Genomic DNA, 23702 nt, shown 5'->3' on the forward strand with positions numbered 1-23702 from the left:
TGCAATTTATATTCCACGCAAAACTCCTGCTGCCACAGTAAGAACATAAGAACATAAGAAAGTTTACAAACGAGAGGAGGCCATTCGGCCCATCTTGCTCGTTTGGTTGCTAGTAGCTTATTGATCCTAGAATCTCATCAAGCAGCTTCTTGAAGGATCCCAGGGTGTCAGCTTCAACAACATTACTGGGGAGTTGATTCCAGACCCTCACGATTCTCTGTGTAAAAAAGTGCCTCCTATTTTCTGTTCTGAATGCCCCTTTGTCTAATCTCCATCTCCATCTCAATCTCCCTGGTCCTTGTTTCTTTTTTCAGGTCGAAAAAGTCCCTTGGGTCGACATTGTCAATACCTTTTAGAATTAGTAGTTCCAGTTAGGATGGGAAAGGGGAAAAATCTTTCTTTTGTGAAGCACAGGTTTCGCTAGTGCACGCTAGCAATAGTAAGGTTACTACAGTTCATCTACTGACGTTGTCTTCCACCACTCCCTTTCAGCCGAAACCACACCAGGCACCTCCCTTTCAATCGGCGCGTAGTCAGAGAAGGGGGGAATAAAAAATCTGATTGGCTATAGGCCGTTTCTAGGGGCGACGATTTCCGGTGTTGTTGGAGTTGTGTGGCGTGTCCGTGGTTGTGATACGGCTGTATCCTGTAATTCTTTTTAAAAATAACATTTCAATATTCTTTCATATGTTGATAAGAATGACGGAAAGCTCGGTGAAAAAGCTATCTAACGGCGACAGATGTTACAGCACAAACGGGGTGAAACCGGGGAAGAACGGCTGTGTCAAGAACCATTACCTCTACAAGAAACAACACTGCTATCCCGAGGAGAAGGTGAGGCCAGGCCCAGTTTATTTTGAGCTGCTGACACCGAAGTGCACACACTTATTCAGAACAATAATGTTTTTTTGTAATTTATTAAAAAAAAAAAAAAAAAAAAAAAAATCTGTGTGAAATGCTTTAGTGTCAAAAACTTGATTTCTTATTTTAACGTCAGTATGTAATGGCTGGTGTTATTGATCAGATCAGTTAAGAATCAGTAGTTATTTTTTATAGCGCTTTTTAAACAACAAATAGTCGAATGTTTTAAATATTTCTTAATTTTTTTATTATTGTTTTTTTTTTTTTTTTTTTTTTTGTGAATGTTTGGTGAATGTTTGGTGAATGTTTGTCGTTAGCAATTAGTGAGGCCCGCCTAACAACTGTTGAACATGGCAGACTACAGTAGATCTTAACTTTTTCATAACCACAGACATAAGTTGAAAATCTCCTTAAACATTTTCTTATTCAGTTTGGTGATGTGAATATGTTTGTGTGAAAGCGAAATCATGTACCCATTGGTCCTGTGCTTTAACTGTTTAAGTAACTTCAGGTTTTGCTAAAACAAATTTGAAATGGATTGTAACACCAAAGCAGCATACGACCACCCCATGCCTTTGATAATAAAAGGCAAGGAAATTGATTGAAGTCGTCCAAATAAATTGAATTGCAACCTATGGTATAAGTACAAGGCAGTTTAATTCCTCCACTAGTGTTAAGGAGGCAACATTCCTCTGACTGTTTTGATTATGTAAGATGGAAACATTTAAACTATTGTTTACATTCTGGATTTTGACTGCTTTGTTTCAAAGAGACTTTTCACGTTAAATGGTCATAGTATTTAGGCAGCTAGTGTATTATGGTAAGAGATTAAAATGTATGTGAATAGAGCATTATTTAAGAAATGTTTCATGTTGGTAATTTGCCTCTTCAAATATAATAGATTACACAACAACTAATTAAATTATAGAAATATCTCAGGGTTTATGAAAGTTATTTAAGTGGATTACAGTTTGGGCTATAACTTATTGGTAGAAAATGTTGCATACAGTTGGTGGCGTGGCAGAATTATTCAGTAGCCTCTCATACTGTCTGCCTATGGAAGCATGTGTTGAAATCTGGCGAAATGTAGTTTACGTTCTCAATATAGCTCCCTCTACATTTGCCTACATCACAAAACTACTTGAGAGAGGCCCAGAGTTCCAGGTCAGGGTTGTGGTGATTTCAAAAATCTTCAAAAGGAAGCTCTCATGATACCAGCTGGCACTGCAGCTAATGTCATTGGCCCATACCTGAACACTAAAATTCACAAAGACCAAAGGCATGAGACAGAGACTCTTGCAGAGACATACTATTTAGAACAGTCTTAGCACTTTTGCAGTGCATATATGATGTTTACAGTACTTATAACGGGTCAATACAACATATTTTGTATTGCAACACCTTGTGCCATCCTTTTTCTTGTGCAGTACACCTTATCGACGATTTGTATGAAACGTGGGACTCCATGCCAGTAACATTTACTTATATTTTATTGTTTTAACTAAAGGTTAATATGTACATAAAGTTAACTATAAACCATGCATGTGATTTTGATGGTGGTTATATTTTGTTTAAATTGCTCTTGCATTTCAACTTTGGCCCACAATCTTTATTATAGTTCCCTTGTTTAAATTCTTGGCCCTACTGACTGCACATTTGAAGTATTAGTAGTTTCCATTACGGTATAAACCTTTTTTTTTTTTTTTTTTTTTTTTTTTTTTTTTTTTTAATAACTACAGTACTATAAAAGACAAAAAAGGGTAGATTGATTGAGGTCCCTTTTGAACATTCCTGTTTTCTAGTTTTATTTCAAAGACCTTCCCATGATGGTGTCTTTAGAATCTTGTTCTAGCAAGTCAATACAGTAATAGGTTCCAAATGTATTGATTCAGTACTGCCAAACACTTTGTAAACTAATGGTAGTTTAGTCAAGGGAATGGTGGAGGGTATTTAGTCTTTTATTAACGTCTTCATTTGTATGTGCTAGTAGGGTTAGACTTGCAATTTCTATTTCTTTATTACTATGTACTATACTTTTGTAACAGTACACAAAGGTAGATGTTTAACCTTTTGAATACACTGTACTCGGCAGATTATGGTTGTGTACAAATAATTATGTAGACCGACCCCCTGCAATCCTTATGTCAGGAGCTCATCAGCAGGTTTCAGTTAAGCAGGAAACAGTCTGTTGCTAGATCTCCACACCTCAGCAAGTTCATCTAAGAAATAAAATAAGTGAAAGGCAGTAAATATATATTGAGTCATCAATGCAAAGTTTATAACAGAGCTATTCACCAAGGATCCTTTATTGCAAATTAGGAAAAGCAAATTAATGTTGGTATTTTAACCAAACTTTACAAACAATATCTTCAACCATCTATTTTTAAGTTTTTAATTAGTGAAATCAATTAACATAGGTACTACACATTCATAAAATACTATTTATACTGTAATGTGCAAAGTTATCATTAATTAATAGTGAGGTATTTTCAAATGAGGCATGACTAGTCACATGCTGTCGTGAAGCAATTAATTTTGTTTGAGTGCTTTAGTAGATTTGAGAGGACTACAGGGTTTCCCAGGGGTAAAATTACACTGCAGTACAATTTTGAGGTTACTACTCTTTATGAAATTAATGTTCTTAAAGAAAGTGGGATGTATCATGTAGTCTGAAAGTGATAATATTAATAATATATTGCTATCACGTGGCCTAATTGCATAATTCCTCCAAAGTGAATGCCTTGGATAAAATAAGTTAAGCAGGGCATGAATGCATTTTTCAGACTGAACTAATTCATATTTTGAGTTTCCCAGCTTGACACTTAATTGCCTCCTGAGGTTTGTGCAGTGGGTCTGCTCTCAAAGACATTCTGTAAATATCGCATCTCATATATTTAAGTTTTTTCCAGAGACTCATTACGTCATTACTCATTTTAAATATGTAAAAAGGATGATGAATACTTATTTATTGTTATTTGTAAGATAAGTTTAATTTTTGTCACAGACTCAAATGTGGCCAGTTTTATTGATCAATAGGCTGTTTATCTTTTGTAGGTTTTGACTCTTAGATTTATAATGGCTCTGTACAGTAAGCTACCTATTTCATGATTCATTATTGCTTTCTAATGAAAAAATAACCTTTTTTTTAATAGATCTACCATGTTGAACACAATGGAGGATTGTATAAAAGACCATTTAATGAAGTGTTTGAAGAAACCCCTATGTTAGTTGCTGTTCTCACATACATGGGTTATGGCATTCTCACAATTTTTGGATATCTGCGGGATTTCTTGAGAAAGTGGAAGATAGAGAAATGTCAAAATGCAACTGAACGGGAGGAGCAAAAGGTGAGGACGATTGTAGAAAGTGCCTTGTTGTATTGAACTGAAACTCTTGTATTATGTTATATGTGTGAAAAGCAGTTTTTAACCAGATATTTGAATGCTTTGAAATTACATTTTTTTTGTAAAAAGGGTGAAACATTGCACTAGGTTTCTTACCCATGCACAGTACCACACTATCTAGGATAATCTTACAGAAGTTATATTTTTGTCGCTGTCGTCCTTAAATTTGTAGTTTCCCAGCGTGTCACTTCAAAACTTGCCTTTTGCTGTGATCTACAAGGCAAGATCAACATCTTGACTTCCTACAAAACCTTTTGACTTCAGTCAATTAATATTTAACTTTTAGGTGGAAATTCATTGAACTACAGTCCACAAGCTGTCCATTAAACCACAGAATGCATGCTTGCATGCCAGTTGGTGCAAGTAGCATTATAAGGGACACAGGATCAGAGGCAGACTGATCTATGATCTGATGTGTTTACCCCTTTATTTTGTATCCCTGCCCCCTCCATCAGACTGGTTTGTGTGGGGTCTGTAATACAATGGCTTTGCTTGAATTGGGAAACAAAGATGTGTGCTGGAAATGACTGAATCATTTTAAAAAGGAAGGAAACTTAACAGAACAGTGCACATTTTTGTAATGTTTTTGTGTACTTTCAGTGTGCTGCTACTGTGTGCTACCATGTGACAAACATTACAGTAAAACCTGAATTACTGGTAATTGCTGGCCACCAACAAAACGTTTGCTATAGTCCTTTTCTTTGTTTATTTTTGTTTTAGGACTTTGTCCCACTTTATCAGGATTTTGAAAATTTTTACACAAGAAACCTATACATGCGAATTCGAGACAGCTGGAACAGACCTATCTGTAGTGTTCCTGGGGCAAAATTTGATGTCATGGACAGAGTATCCTATGACTACAATTGGACCTTCAAGTAGGTTTTAACTAATCTATACATTTACTTTTCTATGTGTTTTTTCTTTTACGCAGTACCAACAAATTGGAGTTTATTTCAGTGATTAAAACAGAGTTGGAAATCCCAGCTGAGTTTCATATACGTAACGTTAGAGCGGCAGTAATCAGAGCCACTATTGCTTAAATCATTAAGGACCCCACTGCCAGCTGACCTTGTAAAAGAACAAAGTATAAAAGTAGGTTTATATAAAAGTACACAGTGTAATTCAGTTTTTGTTTCCAGGTACACAGGGAAAGTTGTAAAAGATGTCATTAACATGGGTTCTTACAATTATCTGGGATTTGCTGAGAACCATGGGCTGTGCGCAGATGCTGCTGCAGATGTGACTATGAAATATGGGGTTGGAGTGAGCAGCACTAGACGAGAGATGGGTAAGTGCTGTTGTAGTAAAAGTACTGTATAACAATGCTGTGCAGTAATGTAAAGAACCGAGGAATGTGTGTACTGATAAAGAATTGTTTTAAGGTTAGGCTATTGGATTTTCTCAGTCATAAATGTAAATGTTTATGCATTGTCAACATAACTTTAAGTATGCTTTCTTATTACCGATTTTGTATTCAGCTGTCAGTGTCACAAAGACCCTTTTTTCTGATTTGTGTAGTTTGCATAATGGCAGGGTAAGTAAACAAACCAGCAGAGCATGTTGGAAATGTTTAACATGCATTCAGGACAAATAAAAATAATATTTTATATTCTACAACATCACAACTCTTCCAAACAGTCAGATCGCTGCATTGCCATAGTCTGTCATAATACACTGTAGCTTTTGATTTCTGTAGTGTATGAATTTGAACTTGTTTAAGATGAAAAAAAAAAAAAACTATTCATCACTAAAGATACTATTGAATACTGTACTATAGAGCAAAATAAGCAAAGATGTCTAGTTTTATTCAACTATTTGAAAACAGAACACTGAAGGCATACTTTTTCTACAAGGTAATGGTGTATAATAACAATGGTTTAAAACAGAATTGATGTCTAAATAAATATCAAATGTTTGAGTCTGTGAATTACCCAAAAAAACAAAAATAAATGCACAGCTTTGTCTTTTAACCCTCTAATACTGCTATTTTTTTCAGGTAACCTAGGTAAACATGAAGAGCTGGAGAAATTAGTAGCCAGATTCCTGGGAGTTGAGTCAGCTATGGCATTTGGGATGGGATTTGCAACCAATTCCATGAACATTCCAGCTCTTGTCGGCAAGGTTTGGAGAACAGTGTTGCTGTTTTTGTGTTTTGTGAGAGAGGGAACTTGGGTACTAAATGTAGGCTTTTAATATCCTTTCAAAATCTAGTGCAAAACCTAAAACCCTGAAATATAAAATCCATGCATGCATTATTGAACTTTTGTATTTAAGGTGACTGTTCTAATGTTTTGACCTACAGTGATGACCACGTTTTCCAACCCTGTTTATCATTTATTCTATTTGTTAAGATACTGAGTAGTCCAGTTGCCAAACCTTGGATGTGTGGGGTTCTGCAACTACCTTTTAGATGAAGACATTTTGTTATGGAGTTTTATTGTGAGCGCCTAAGTTATATCATCCATTTTAAAGTAGATTTTTATACAGATTTCATGGAATATTTTTGGACTTCGTACTGATTTTTAATTTTAAGGCTGTGTTCACTCTCTACAGGGCTGCCTTATCTTGAGTGATGAGCTGAACCATGCATCATTGGTGCTAGGAGCACGGTTATCAGGAGCAACTATCCGGGTATTTAAACATAACAGTAAGTGTATTACTAATTTTGTGTGTCAGTATAAGTTAGCATGTCAAAGCTTTGCACGGTTAAACCAAGAATTAATACATTTTCAAGAAGATTTCTCTGTTTGGGTTGACAATTCCACATAGGCACAACACCTTGTTATGTTTTTGTTTTGTGTTAACATGAAGCAACCAAATCTACGATTATTTATTAAATAAATAAATGATGGAAACTCAGTGAATGTTTGCTATATTATTTCAATACCAAGTGTGTGTTTTCCTGTTAATTTTTTTTAATGAATTGTTCTTAATACTGTATTTCGCTGACTGTTTATTGTGTCATTTTAACTCAAAGCTTTTAATATGTCACCCAGTTTGTTAGTAACCAGTTTATGGGTTCTTCAGAAACCGCTGTGCAAAGGTCGCCTTGCTGTGATTATCTATTGCATGTTTACTTGGTTGTCTTGAATTCCATGATTTCAGTAGAGGACATTGAACTTTACCAACACAACTTGAAATTCCACCTGAACCAAAAAAAAAAAAGCTTTTTTTTTTTTTTATGGTTTAGCTAATGATGTTGAATGAGCTGAGTTGCCTTGCTTTGCAATGGAGCTGTTCACACTTTAAATCAATTGACAGTACTTGAAAAAAAAAAATACATGCAGTTTTGTCAACCTGCAGCTGCATTTTTCAATCCCTGTCAGGTCTTTGACCCAAGTCAACTGAAGTATCTTAGCACAGCTGAGTATGAATACTGTGAAATTCAGTGAAATTAATTGTGTCAACGTTTACCAGTTCTGGAAAAACGTAGAAACGAGATTCACAACTCTTGCTGTAATAATCAATTTCTGCATACAAAAATGTACTTTGGGTTGACCTGCGTTCCAGAAAGGCATCAAACATGTACAGCATGTTTTAACAGAATAACATGTAGACAAACAAAAACTGAATAACTGCAAACTGCACCACAGCAGAAGCAACAGATGCACATTGTACACAGAGACAGTCCTTTTGAAATTCAAATGTTATTTTTTCAAAGGTATGTAAAAGTTTAGTTTTTGTTTGTTTTGTAGAAACCCCACCAAATGACATGCAGAACAAACATTTTTGTTTATAGTTGTATGTGCTGTGAAGCTTTAATGATCTACAGGATTAAAGCTTGAACCTGATGTTCAAAACCATAAATATTTAGATGAATTTTCCTTTTTTTCCTACTTGTATAGACAGACATTTTATTTTTGTGTAGGTACTATATATTGTATATTTATTTATTTATTGCTTATCAGAAATATTGAGAGGACTTTACCACAGACTGGTCATTCATTAAAAGAAGTAGAGTGTGTACACACAGAACACACTGGTTGGGCTATCTGGCATTAGTACCACTGTCTCTGGCTGCCAGCAATTCATATAGAGGAGAAAAATGAATGAAAGCTACAGTCCGACTCAAGACTAATACTAAACTGGAACATTTTTCTTAGCTTAGTTTTAGGCAGAGGATATTTAATAAAAATGGCTTTGTTAATAAAACATTTTTATTGTGCTTTGCCTTGCAACGCACCTGGTCGTGGTGATATTAAAGTATATCACACAGCCCAATTGCTTACTTATATACCCTATAATCTGAGGTATTACTGTTTTCTAAAAAAATGCTTAACAGAAACTGAAGTGTAGCTGTATTAGTTGCATAGAAATAGAATAATAGTGAGTTTTATCTGTCTCCCTTTTTTTTTTTTTATCTGTAGATATGCAAAGTCTGGAGAAACTGCTAAAGGATGCAATTGTTCATGGGCAGCCCCGCACGCACAGACCATGGAAAAAGATTCTTATATTGGTTGAAGGGATCTACAGGTACAGTATTTAAGGAGTTTAAACTGTGTATTTTTAAACAAGATATTTAAAGTAAACTACTCTATGCCAATGTATATTAATGGAGTTAATGTATGTTTTGTTTAACCAAGGAGTTTGATTTAACAACTATTACTATAGGGTATGACAATTTGAATTTTAGTACTAAGTCTTGAGTCTGACTGGGAGACAGACAAAACTCACTATATACTATTATTTCTATGTAACTAATACAGTTGGACTTCAGTTTCTGTTAAGCCATTGTTTAGAAAACAGAAATAAAAACAGTAATACCTCAGATTATAGGGTATATAAGTAAGCAATTGGGCTGTGTGATATACTTTAATATCACCACGACTGGGTGCGTTGCAAGGCGAAGCACAATAAAAATGTTTTATTAACAAAGCCATTTTTATTAAATATCCTTCCGCCTAAAACTGAGCTAAGAGGTTCCAGTTTAGTATTAAGTCTTGAGTCTGACTGTAGCTTTCATTCATTTTTCTCCTGTTTATGAATTGCTGGCAGCCAGAGATAGTGGTACTAATGTCAGATATCCCGTCCTGTGTGCACGTAACGTTTTCGTTTTTATCCTAGCTTGTAAATGTTAACTTCAATTTCAAAATTGCTTTTTCATTTTATAGCATGGAAGGCTCCATTATCCGTTTGCCTGAGGTGATTGCTCTGAAAAAGAAGTACAAAGCATTTCTTTACCTTGATGAGGCCCACAGCATTGGAGCTCTGGGACCTTCTGGTAAAGGTGTGGTTGAGTATTTTGGATTGGACCCCAAGGATGTAGACATCATGATGGGAACTTTCACAAAAAGCTTTGGGGCTGCTGGTGGATACATTGGTGGAAAAAAGGTAAATTAGGTGCTTCTTTAAAAAAAAAATCTATCCTGATTAGTCAAAACAGGTCACATGGGGGTGTTGCTATTATAGCATATCACGAGTGTAAATGAGATATTGAATGAATCTGAACTGGACACCAATGATTAATTAAAGTAGTGAGCAAATGTATTCAAATAAATTCAAAACTCTCCATTCTGATCGCTCTGTTCCTTCTACCTGAACTACGCCGTCTCCTTATTCCATTTTGAAAATAAATAGTTAAAAAAAAATCTTAAACTCTCAGCTTTTCACAAAAGATTTCAGTCCCTCTTAAAATAGACTGGGGTTAAAAGATGTTTTGTTGCCATTGACCGCTGTCCGTTCTTCGGTCTGCCTGCCTGCTGCCACTGGACCCACCCCCTTCACAGCTTTGTGATCTGATGCTGAACATTTATAAATTCATCTCGCCAGTTCCTGCCATACCTTTTGAATGTGTCCATGTACAAGGGTACCATGTCTTCTGCTGTACCCTGTATTGTTTTAAATTGTTTCTTAACACTGGCCAAGTAGTTCTCCACGTTACCAAGCTGTAAATTGCAAATTCCGTCTGATAAGTGACCGGGTATTCCATGCATATAACGTCTTTCTCTCCACTGTGAAGCTGTAGCACAAATCTGGTATGGATACCTCCTGTTACTACCCTGGCTAACAAAGGATTATTTAAAAAGGTTAGGCAGAGGTGGAAGGATATTTAATAAAAATTACTTTGTTAGTTAAAACATGTTTTTTTTACTTCTTTTTTTTTTTTTTTTTTAAATGTTGGTTGATCCATTTTATAAGTGCAATAAGGCACTTCAGGGTGTGGGATAAACTCTAATATCCAGACACCCCGGGCGGTTAAAGCCACTCTGCTTCGCCTTGTGACTTATAATGCACCCGGGGCGTGTGGATATTCAAGTATATACCATACCCTGTCGTGCCTTATTGCTTTTATTTTTATATATATATGAAGCATTGGTTTTATAAGCATTTTGGTGTAGGATATGTCATGGGGTATATACAGTATTTGAAGTGAACCTGTTATTGTTTTGCCAGACATATCCATAAAACATTGTTTGTTACGTGACATGCTTAATATGCACAGTTGTGCTTATCAAGTACAAACCTTTCACAGCCAGCAGTAATGTTTACTTAACTCCCTCTTGTGGAAATGTAAAGAATTGCATTGGTAAATAAACATTTCAGCAGAAAGTATTTGCTTCATTATCCATCGGTTGTTTTTGTTTTGTTTTTTTTGTTTAGGAACTTATAGACTACCTTTTTACACACTCTCATAGTGCTGTGTATGCCACTTCAATGTCACCCCCTGTTGTAGAGCAAATCATTACTTCAATGAAATGTATAATGGGAGAAGACGGCACAACATTAGGTAAGTTTAGAAACTAAATTGGTGGGTTTAAGCATGTGGATTGTCCACGCTATTAGAACAAACAAATTAAATATATTATGCTTTATACAAACTTGAATTTTATGGTCACTCATTTAAAAAAAGAGGGTCATTAAGCGTGTCTTGTGCTTATATAGTATATAGATTGTGCCTGTCTGTTGCAGATATTTAAGGAATTGCTATCAGTGGGACTGTTTGTTTCACAAACCTTACATTGCAGCAGTATAACAACATTCACCCATAGATCTTTCGGAAAAGTGTTGGGTGCACTTTCCCTGACCTCCTATATAAAATGGCTACCAGGCATGCTTATGTCTTAATCTAAACGCGTGTATTTGACAATTATAATTACTAGTAACTACATTGGACTATGCCTGTAAAACTTCAATAAGTTTGCCTAATACTGTACACCCAGCCGTAGTTTTAACCTACTCCGGAAGCCACGTGGTTTGATAAATTGTCTGGTTTTCAATTATAATATATGTTCAATAGTATATTGTGTATATTTAGATATTTCCAGAATTAATTTTAAAATAATGTACAGTAGTTTTAAGAATTCCCTAGTCCTATCTTTGACCTTTTTTCATGTTGTCTTACTGTTGAACCTTTTTTTTTTTTTTTTGATGCCAGAAACCTAGATTTGTTTTAACTTACTTTTTAAACTAAATATGGAATTCAGTCCCTCATTTTTAAAATTTATTTTTAGGAACAGTTATCCTTCAAATATCAATGTTATGCAACAAACACAAGGTGGCACTAGAAACTTTTTTTTTTTTTTTTTTTTTTTTTTTGCTTTAATAACCCCTGTTCTGCTGTGAAATGTTTTCTTCATTACACAGTTAAACTTTGGTGTCTTGTTTCGTTGGCTTCTTGGGGATTCTCTTTTTTTAATTTTGGTGTGAAACTTTAGCCCTTGAATTTATCTAGTAATTTTACCTTCAGTGTAATTGTTTACAAAGAGTTAACTTAATATTTGTTATTTCATCAACTTCACATGCCAATATGTTACTTAAACTATAGTAGGTGATAATTATAGGTTTGCTCAAATTATCAATGTATGCAGTACTTAGTAAATAGTTTATGTGGCAAACTGTTAAGTAATTCAAACCTTGATTCATTTAGTTAGAACATAAAAGTTTACAAACGAGAGGAGGTCATTCAGCTCTTCTTGCCCGTTTGGTTGTTAGTAGCTTTATTGATCCCAGAATCTCATCAAGCAGCTGCTTAAAGGATCCCAAGTTGTCAACCTCAGCAACATTACTGGGTAGTTTTGATATAAATGTCATTCTTTTGTAGTTGTTTTGAAACCAGAAATAATGCTACCAGCTGCTATTTTGTAAATATGAGCAGCTGAACAATCACCAGAAAGTTGTTAAATGACTTGGGAAATTAGAGATTGGAATGGTTTTTTATGTTCATTGAAATAAGTACATGTTAAATTAGCACTTAAGTATAAATAGAGACAGAGGTCATTCCAGTATGTTTTTATACTCGAGTTAAAAATGTGGGACATTTTAAGAAAAACAAACAGTGTTGGGTGCATAGAGTGGATTTCCTGTGTATTCCCAGTGGTACTGACACCCTTTTAAGCACATTTCAGCCTGTGCAAGAGGAACTGGGCAGGGAGTATTTGTAGATATTTGCAAGGAAAGGATTACTTTTTTGCTTTTTTTTTTTTTTTTAATAAACAAAATGTGTAAAATGTAAACAACAAATAATGTGTGCCTTTTGTCTGTTAATAGCATTGCTGTCTTGCTGACTAACTGGGATCTTTATCCTAATAAACACTAAGCTACACTAACTAGCCAAAAAGAAATTGAGAATGGGCATAATAGTGAGTAGGACCATTTTTGGCCCAAATGACTGCTTCAGTGTGGCATGTGGTATTTGGAAGTATTACAATGAATATTGGTCAAATTTGTTCTAGAGAGGAATGCATTTGATGTCACCTGACACTGCAATATGGTACCATGCTAAAAATGTCCCAGACCATTGCACCACTTCTAGTACCTGATTTCTAATTAAGCTGCCATCACCACAACCTAATAACTCAGAAGCCAATGAAGTCATGGTTTTGTAATTGCTTTGTTTGTTGTCCTCAAATCTCACACTTCTAGTTCTTGCATGTGTGTGTCCTAGAGAGAGAGAGAGAGAGATTATATATATATATATATATATATATATATATATATATATATATATATATATATATATATATATATATATATATATATATATATATATATATGTAACTAACATTACACACACTGTGGACTTGGATCCACTTTTTCATAGTAGTGGTGATGGTGGTAATGTTGTATTAACAGCTAAGGCATGGGATGTATATTACTAATATACTTGTTTATCCCAGTTGTAATGTCTTATGCAGAGAGAGTTTCATCTTGAAGCTAATGTACTTATACGTGCTCTTAGACAGTAACTTCCTACCATCCTTTCAGTAAAAATACCCCAAATTCCCTGTTACTGTAATGAGAATTCTTTAAATTCTTTAAACTAGAAGGGCGAAAAGGATACATGGGTCATTTAGTTAAGTGTGCTTGCCTACGTCCTTTTGTTGTTTTTTTTTACCTTGTGTTCTGTGTACAGATTTTGCAAATAGTCCCCATTAGTCTCAGTAGTGTATGTTGACATTCTTAGTTTTCTAGTGTGGTACACATGTTTTCGGTGTTAAGCCTATGTTTACTTTGGTTTCATTAACCTGCGAGATGAGGGCATGCATCTGTGGTCTAAGTGACTCGCTGCTATATTGGAATCTTTGAACACCTTAACAAATCCTTGCTGTTGGATTTGTGCCAAAGACATCTGACCCTGTTTTTCATGAACATTCTAGATTGCGATAATGTTCTTAGGGATTCAACGAGCTGCATTTCTTGTATTTGTCATCTACTTTAAATGACGATTCAAAGCAAGGACATGCTTCCAAGCTGAAGGGTCCTGCATTTTTAAATTTTATTTATTTATTTATTTATTTAACTGGTGTATTGGCAGGGAGGACATTTTGAGTCCATGCCCATATATTTATTAATCTAACAGATTTTTAGTCCATATTATTGTTCAATCAGATTGCTTCATGGTGCCAAAATATAACCTTTCATCACAAACCATTATATAATCATGGCATTGAACAAATCCACACCCGTATTTCATGTTTGACTACAATGCATTGCAGAATTTGATGACAAGACCAATATAGGTACTGAATTTGATTAAAAATAAATAAATAATAATAAAAAAGTAAAAAAACTGAAATATTTAGAGGTGATTTGGATAGGGAAATTGTCTGAAATCAATTCTAGTAAAAGTAGGTCTTAAAAATTGCACCAACAGAGCATGTGTATCTCTATTGAACAGTTCTGAAAACATTTAACAAAATCATTTCTGTCCAGTTGCCATTAAATAGTAAATTATTTTAAAATGTCTCCTTACAATTTGCTAGGGTGTTATATCGAAGGCTGAAAAAAACCAAGAGTGACATTTATTTATATATTCTACTTTTGAACTGTAAGGAAAGAGTGTACAACACTTTACTGACCTGACGTTTGTCCTTGCATCTACATGGGTATGTAGCACAACAGGATGTGAGTAATGTGGATTGTTTTATTTTACAAAGGTATTGAAAACTGTTAAGGGCTACCGATGCACTCCACACCCAGCGTTCCTTATTCTTCATTTCCTGATAATCTGTTAAAAAGAACAGTTTGCCTGACCCTAAAACAGGCTACACAACCTCTGGGAGTGTTTTTTTTTTTTGTTTTTTTATCAAGAAACAGTTAGCCAATTAATTTCAGCAGAGTCAGTGGCGCTCGATTTCCTGTCCAGACCGTAAGAACCCTTACAGATGGAGTGATAACGCTTCCTTCTGCCCTCCTCAGAAGCTGAAAAATAGGCCTGGACTGTTATAATTATATCTCCTGGTAGATGAAAAGGAAGTTGGTGTAAACTTTTGTTTAAAAGGGATATGGCCTCTACATCTGGAAGCTCTTTAAGCCCTTTTCACTCTATCTCAAGTTTGTGTCTGGAATGAGTTAAGAATGTGCATTGTGAATAGTTTTGAAAATGTACCCCAGAAAGATTTACTTTGGAGTCCACGCTTTGTCTAGAAGATGTACAGGCAGCATGATTAAAGATTTTGAAATTGGAGTGTGGATTTCTAAAACAATAACACAAATATTGATTTCATATCAATTTGTTTATTTTGATGTTTTGTTTATGAAGCTGGAAAAGTAAAAAAAAAAAAAAAAAAAAAAAAAAAAAAAATGTGGTTCTGTCATGTTTGTATGTAAAGGGTATTTTTCATTCAAAACAATTAATGCAGTTCCTCTAAACCGTTCATACTTGTATAGTTATTTTAATAGTATTACATATTGGATACAAAAGTCAGGTACATTTCAGTAGAATACTGTTGAGAGAAATATTGTTAGCCATCAAGTTCCTTACATCCAAGCATAATTCCCTGCTACATATCAGTTAGATATGTTGGTGTGAATCCATTCGTGTACAGTATGTTATGGAGTCTGTTTTGCTGCAATTCTGAATGTCCATTTATCTTTTGACAGTTCATTAGTAACCACAAATCAACAGGAGGGGCCTTTGAGGGTATATTTTACAACTTCACAATGCAAGATAACATTCAGATAGTTACTTGCTGGGCCCAGTTTCACTGGTTTGCTGGGGAACATTTACAATTGAAATGAGCCATGTAAGATTACAGATTGGAGAGGTTGGGGGGGGGGGGTTCATTTTCACTCACCAAAGGGATGACCTGGCCATGACTTCTGCAGCTGAGTATATCTGTCAGACGATCATTCTCCGATCTGTAAACCTGCTCTGAGGATTTAGGAGTTGTAACTGTACCTGCCACTCTGCCTGTTGTGTACGCAGCTGAACAGAATCCTGACGCCAAAGGCTTGTGTGTATGGCAAGGACACAGAATGTGATAAAATGTCATGTTTAAAATAGGTGGAACATTGAACCTCTCTGTTGTAAAGCCCAAGCATAATTGTCTTGGGAGATCTGGTTACTTGTGGGTGACTCCATACAAATTTAACTAATAACACGTTTATTGTGTACTTTGTTTCTTTTGGTTGGTATGTCTGTCTTATGTATTTAAAACAAGATTAATTTATTTTCTTGTGGTTTTATGTGTGTATGTGTGTGTGTGATGATATACACACACACACACATAATGTTGCTGTTTAATTTAAACTTAAAATATTCCATCTTGCTATTGTAGATATTGATAGGCTTAAAGCTTGCTATCTTTTACAGTGTTCTCACTTATTGCACTCTACAATGTCATCTTTTACAGCATTCTCACTTATTGCACGCTACAAAATGTCTGACTCATTAAATGGGACCATCTGTCTTGTTAAAACATGTAGTTGTCATATATTGGTGGAAACTCACTTGTGATGTTGAAAGTGCCATTAATGCCACCTCATGTGGATGACCACTAACTGTGCCAATTGCCATGCAATCAGCATAAGACATGCTATTTTACTCCTTGCTTTTTTCTATTCTAAGATTTGTACAAGTTGGAGTAGTAGTGAAAGTACTTCAATAGCAATGCCCCAGTTTATTAATGGCCAAGTCAAGTGAATAAAATACCAGTACCCGTAAGCATTGAAAAACTCAACTAGTTCTGAAGCTAAAGTGGTGTGTTCGGTGTACTGCAGGTCATAACTGGGAAAGCTGCGAAACAACAGTATTTGCTTTGCGCACACTTGTTCCTTAGGTGCTCTGTAAGCGGACCTGTTACTTGGTTCTTGTAATTGTGCTCCTTGTACAGAGCAAATGGAATATAATGTGCTGCCTAATGTACTAGTCTGTTTAAGAAATATTTCATTCCTCTGCGAGTTCTGGACTAGCTCCTTTTTAACTAGCCAAGAAGTGAATACCACTAATTCAGGAGTAAACAGTTACTGTGTCAGAAAACAACATGATTTAAATGGGTTCTGTACATTTCAAAAGATACAAAGCTACAATGCGATTTTGTTCTGTTGCTTGTTTTCAGGCCAAGACCGCATCAAACAGCTTGCAGAAAACACTAGGTATTTCAGAAGAAAACTTCAGGAGATGGGATTCATTATCTATGGAAATAGTGATTCCCCTGTGGTGCCTTTGATGTTGTACATGCCTGCAAAAATTGGGTTTGTGTTCTTTTTATTTATTGTTTATGAAAATCCTTTTGTAGATGGCCATACTGATTTTTTCTTTTTCTGTCTCTTCTAGTGCATTTGGGAGGGAAATGTTGAAGAGAAATATTGGAGTAGTGGTTGTGGGTTTTCCTGCCACGCCAATAATTGAATCCCGGGCCAGGTTTTGTTTGTCTGCGGCTCACACCAAAGAGATGCTTGATACTGTAAGTTAATGCTTTTTAATTAAGACAAGCTATTTTGCCCCCAGTGGTAAAACATATAAATGCTTGAAAATCACCATATAGTACAAGGCTCTAGATTGTACTGTTATCTAATAAATTCCTTTAAAAAGTGATACCAGTCATACCAGGAAGCAGCACCAACTTTTGTGGATGGTTTCACAGGTCTTGATTAGCACTAACCTTGGACTACCTAATGGTGCTTTCGATAAGGTAGTCCATGATGCTAACTGGGATCTGTGATACCAGACATTAGTATTTTAAACTCTGGTTAGAACACCTCCAAAGTAGACAAAGCATTAAATGATACATTTGTGTGTGTGTGTGTGTGGTGGTTTTTTTTTTTTTTTTTTTAAGAAACTGGGAATTCAACATATTAAACAGTATTTTGGATATGTGAGGCTTTGCTGTATATATTATTTGTGTAAACTGGAATCAAACTTTAGAACTGAAAAGTTTAATTTGCATGAACGTTTACAATTCTTAATTTTAACATGTGCTTGATAGGATGACTTCTTTTAAGCTGTGACTTTCAGAGATTTGCCTAAATGAAACTTCCATATTTGACCGTGTTGGCAGGAGATCAAAGTAAAATATCTAATAATCTACCTCCCTAAGGACTGTTACTAGTGGTGATGAAAAGTATATTACACTTTTCATAAAGTCTTGCTCAAGAATAGAATTGTCTTTGTTGTTTTAAATAAGAGCTCTTCTTGCAAGCCTAAGTTCATGAAACGGTTAACGTTTTATTTACACCAAAAAATCAAAATTGCTTCCACATGGTGTGTGGTAATGCAATACAAAAGGTGTCCTCTGTAGTACAAGCAGCTTAGTTTCAGTCGGCTATAGTTTGGCATTATGCTGAAAAGTTAAAAACCAGACTTCAGTTTCAGTGTGGTTTGTAAGTTTTTCAAAGAAGAATTACAACTCCCTAATTTGTAATGATATCGTTAAATGTAGTGGTTGGCACCACAGTTAAGAACTTTGAGTAGCTTTCACAGGAATGATAGACTGGATTAAAGACATGCTGTACTTAAATAACATTGAAATTACCACTATACCACAGAAAAGCTGGAGCTCATTTACAGTAGATAAAACATTCTGATGAAGGGCTGTAGAATACTGTGAGGCTTCATACTGAAACATTAACTATATAACATTGTGGTAGTTGTATGCTAATTAGGTCATGTTTTTAATATTATGTTCTATAGATTTGGTTCTACTAAGTTTGTGTTCTAAAAATCGCCTTGAGTTTACTGTGAAAAATAGGCCAGTGATCCTCTCAACGCATACTTAAAACACTTCCTATCTTCAACTCAAGTTGCACAGTATCGCATTAAACTTATTGCTCTCCTACCATGTTTAAAATGTATTCTGCTATATCATGAAATACTGATTCTTTCACTTACCTTGTGGATATCTAACAAAAACTGGGAGTTTTGTTTTAATTCTCTTGTTCTAGGAAATCTGTACTGCAACATGACATTTTCATATAGCGGTCACATATAAAAATTGGAGCAACCAATCTCAATCTAAACACAAAAATAACTTCAGTAATTATTCCATGAAATAAATCATGAGGCATCAGACAATGGATTAGTTGCACAGTACTGTCTTTAAATTTGAGGTAGAGCCTAATTTATGTAAACAGTGGTATTCCTTAAAATAATGTAAGGAATAAAATGCACCCAATTGTGCAAAATATGGATGTAATGTTATGAAAGGTTTCCAGTGATGTTATAAGCCATAAGAAAAAAGTATAATCTACTGTTTTTGTGTTAATTTATTCTGATTTCACTTGTTTGCCAGTGGTACAGTCCTAGTAAATGTACATATCCTATTTGTTTGTACTACCTGTTTTATCATCTTAAGTTACTGTATTAAGTAATCAATTCTTTTTTCAAATGTTTGTCTCCTAGGCTTTAAGAATGATAAGTGAAGTGGGTGACCTACTGCAACTGAAGTATTCTCGACACTCATTGGTTCCTTTGCTGGATTGACCCTTTGAGATTACATATGAAGAAAGTGAAGAATGAAAAAACCTTCTAGCTAACCAAAAATGCACTGCAAGTCTGAGGTTTAATGAAATGACACAGAACCACTCTAAAGACCAAGATATTTATTTAACCACATTGAGCTAATGAAGCATAGCGGTGTAACCTGAATTATATGTCTTTTCATTTGACAGTATGATTTATTTTACTCTTTACTCTTAATTGTGGCATACTGCTTTTTCAATGTTATGTGCCTTTGAACAATTGTCTGTAAAGCTGGTGTGTTGATTTTGTTCCATTTTTATTACATTTAGATGCAGTATTACATGTTGGAACCTCTGTTGTGGGCTTCTCATATATTCATATATATATATATATATATATATATATATATATATATATATATATATATATATATATATATATATATATATTTTTTTTTTTTTTTAAAGCTATTGTTTAGAAGTGTCAGTTTCCAGTGAAACTTAAACTACTTTAGCAAGTTGTAGTACTTGCTTTATGTATGTAAACGTCTTAATTTTGTGCCTCCTGTATTGCGTTTTGAGTAGCCATTTTACATAAACGCAGAAATACACTTGCTCTAAACTTAAAGCAAATATGCTAAAAATTACTGTTATCGATGTCCAAATATCTATTGTTTAAATTAATTGAAATCTGGGTGTAGATATTTGGGGATTGGGCAGCCACAAGGCTTTTAGACCCCACACACTGTGTGTATATATATCTATATATATATATATATTATATATATCTATATATATATATATATATATATATATATATATATATATATATATACATAATATCCAAAGACAATTGGTCCTATAATTAGAGGGAATAACGAATAACAATTAAAACGTAAACTCGTAGAAAACGGATTGATTTAATCTCAAATGAGGAACAAGACTTAAAGACCTTCTTTAAATTTTCTTAAAAATAGGAGAAAAATAACTTTTTGTGTATTGAACTACATGCATTAATTTTCTTGTGCATGTAAATGGCTCATGTCTGAAATCTGCATACTGTATGTGAATTCCTTCCTTTTTTTAATTTACAGTGATCGAGAGTATTTGTTTTTCATATTGGTGGCAGCGCCAAATCTGTTCTCTATTTGCATGCATGAAGTTGACAGACTGAATGCACTCATAGTACTACTGACAAGTGTTTTGTATCATTTGTATTCTATAAAAATGCATGTATGATGTAGTAACTGAGGCTGCTAGCTTACTGTAAAACAGTGCCGTGTTACACATTGCACTCCAGTACATTTTTATCTATTTTTAGACCGTAAATCATTCCAGACTGAACTTTTAAATTACGATCTTAAATTAAAGGTTGCAATCGGTATACCTGTGTGCATCATACCATGGGATAGGACGATGAATTTCAATGTGTCAAACAATTGTCAGCCCAACTGTTTGTTTTGATTTGTTCTAGGTTTGCACTGAATAAATTACTTGAGAGAAATATGTATAAATAAAATTTACACACACAGTTATTAGAAAATAGTAATTGCGACTGAACCGGTAACTAAGCATTCAGTGTAACCAGTATGAAGTTCCCCTGTGATTTTTTTTTTTTTTCAATCAATACTATTGTTATTTTCGCAGCCAATAAGTGAATTTAAGTATAGATTGGTTGGTTTAAAATGTGGATTGTGGTGGCGGGATCAACTTAATCAACTTAAAGATCAACTTCCTTATTTATTAAGTTTTTTTTTTTTTTTTTTTTTAAAGCATATACTACTTGTTATCTATGTTGGTGTTTCTCAGTTTCCTTAATTATTTCATTTCACTATTTAGGGCAGTGAAAAGTATAAACATGGTGGCTCCAAAAAAGAAAGCTATTTATAATGCAATTTTGTGTTTTTTCTTTGGAGGGGGAGGGTAATGTATTGACATTTTGTCTTAACAGCTTTGGATTTGCTACAATACTAAATGTTACTATTTAAAATACATGATTTTTTTTTAAATACCGTAGTGCACTTTTGTACATATTGTTAGGTGTCACATATTTGTCTGTAATATGTTTTTTAGGCAAATTGCGTTCTTTATAATTGTTAACTTTTAATGACCAAAATTAATTTTGCGTTCTATTTTTTCATACTAGAGTCATTTCAGAGTATTTATTTTCAGTAAATTATTTAGTTTGTCAATTGTTGAATGGGAATTTGATTAGAATAAATGGGAACAATATTTGAATGTGCTTTGTGCATTCGCATTCGGTAGTGTAAGCTCCTATAAGCTTGTGTGATTACGAAGGTATGCTTCCATTTTTTTTCAAATTGTTGGCTATTAAAAATATAATGCATATAGGCTATTACATTTAGATTATGTTGTGCAATGAGAATGAGTGTGTGTGGAAACAGAAACAACCAGTTTATTTTGGGGGGAAAAAATGCAAATACTTCATATTTCTCGTTTTAATGTTCTGAAGTTCTGCTAACATGCAATATGATGATGCACCATGAAAAAAATGTTCTGATGTATTGCATGTTTTGTACAGTGTGTAATAGATAGATTCTATCTATCTATATCTATCTGTCATATCACCATATAATTTGTGTGGTAAACATACTTTCTAATCACCCAGTATAGAATTACTGATTATTTTTAGCGGTAAATTAATCTGCAGAAAATATATATACATATGTACATGTACATTTTTCATATGTGGTTAAGTGTCACAGCAACATAGCTGTCTGCCAATTACAATCTAAATATTGTTCACTATTCCATTTTTTGTGAAATATGTGGTGTATATTCACTTTTTCCATAGGAATATTTTAATTATTTCTACACATGGTAAAATAACTCACTTTTTAAGAGTTGCAGTTTTGATTTCTGTATGAACAACCAGAGTAATCATATTATATAAATGTTATAACTACATTCACATTTTTATTGCAACAATGGCATATCACAAACGTGTAATTAAGTAAGTAATTTCTTAAATGTCCTGAGGTTCATGTCAATAAAATCTCTTATTAAATAAATTTGTTTTTATTCTCTTTTTCAGAGCATATAACAGGTCAAACTATAGTAAATGAGTCAAGTGACAACTGTTTTGGCTAATGCATTCAGCAGTGTAGTAACACTTATTGGTCAATTTCATAATTTTATACTCTGCCAGTATAAACCACCCCTGGACTTCATCAGTGTTTTACACAATTAAAAAAAAAATACTCTAATTGCATCAAATGCTTATCAGTAGTGAAAAAAAGGGGGAGTTAGCTAAAATGTTGTGTGGTCGTCTAGCTCTGAATTTTAATATATTAAGGTGGAAAGAAATTACGTTTCTCTGGTTGTGTAGTTACAAGAGAAATTCCTAGTTTAGTTTGTTTTGTGAGTCCAGTTTTACCTTTTTTTTATTTATACAATAGTACATTTTCCTTATTGGCGTAATTCAGATAAAGACATGCCAAAAGTGGAAGAGCAGAGTGTGTGTTTGTGTTGTACAAATTCCAAAGTTTAAGAAAATTAAAACCAGCATAAAATATGTTGGTCTGTTTGACAGCATTTAAATATATAGATAGAACCACAATATTAACAGGCTCTTGAAAAAATCTAAAATCCTGCTTGTTCTAACACAACTCTGGTGTTTTGTAACCCTATTCCTAACCTAAAGGGAAGTTAAGAGGGTAGGCTCTTATTCTAACAGTGAACCAAACGTAAGGCATTACAATATTTTAAAAAGAAAATGAACAGGGCTGCCAAGTACAGTACTGTCATGGGCATCCTTTATCGGGTATATATCTAGTACACTTACAGCTGGTTTCACATACAATGAGTGGTACTAATCATGGACTACCTTACTTAAGGTGTAACAAATTCTAAGCTGGGTTTGTGAAACTAGTTTACACCACTTTGATCAAAACAGTGCTTTCAACCCTCATTGTTTGCTTCAACTTGTGTAAAGTATCTGCCAGTGGATCAAATAGATGACAGGCACATTTATCTGATATATATATATATATATATATATATATATATATATATATATATATATTAACTTATCAATCACATGATCATCAGCATTGTGATGCAGCTCTGCTTGGTATTGGCTGAGCTAGTCAGCAAGCTGGATTTGGTAATGCTAGGTTTTCTTTGGCTGAAAAGATCAAAGGGTGGTCCAATTGATCAAACTCAGCAAGTTAACATCCAAACTTATTTTATTGTTACAGACAAAGCAGTCAAAGAGATTAATGACTTTCAAGTTTTGCTAGAATTAAAGTTCTAAAAATCTTTCTGTAGCAGACAATAATCCTTTAGTCTTTGGAT

At 34.2% G+C, this 23702-nt stretch overlaps 1 protein-coding gene across 1 annotated transcript; it reads left to right on the top strand.

The window, feature by feature from the left end:
- The first annotated feature begins 580 nt into the window (after nt 1-580).
- LOC121330330 (serine palmitoyltransferase 2-like) lies at nt 581-19770 on the top strand. The gene is made up of 12 exons (XM_041276779.1): nt 581-834; nt 4014-4208; nt 4986-5140; nt 5405-5553; nt 6262-6386; nt 6819-6912; nt 8633-8738; nt 9377-9596; nt 10866-10992; nt 17045-17180; nt 17263-17392; nt 19327-19770. The coding sequence occupies exons 1-12, from the start codon at nt 688-690 to the stop codon at nt 19405-19407; spliced, it is 1665 nt and encodes a 554-aa protein (XP_041132713.1). The 5' UTR covers nt 581-687; the 3' UTR covers nt 19408-19770.
- Nucleotides 19771-23702: the final 3932 nt, after the last annotated feature.

This window comes from Polyodon spathula, chromosome 17 (assembly GCF_017654505.1).
Source record: "Polyodon spathula isolate WHYD16114869_AA chromosome 17, ASM1765450v1, whole genome shotgun sequence".
Taxonomy (NCBI): domain Eukaryota; kingdom Metazoa; phylum Chordata; class Actinopteri; order Acipenseriformes; family Polyodontidae; genus Polyodon; species Polyodon spathula.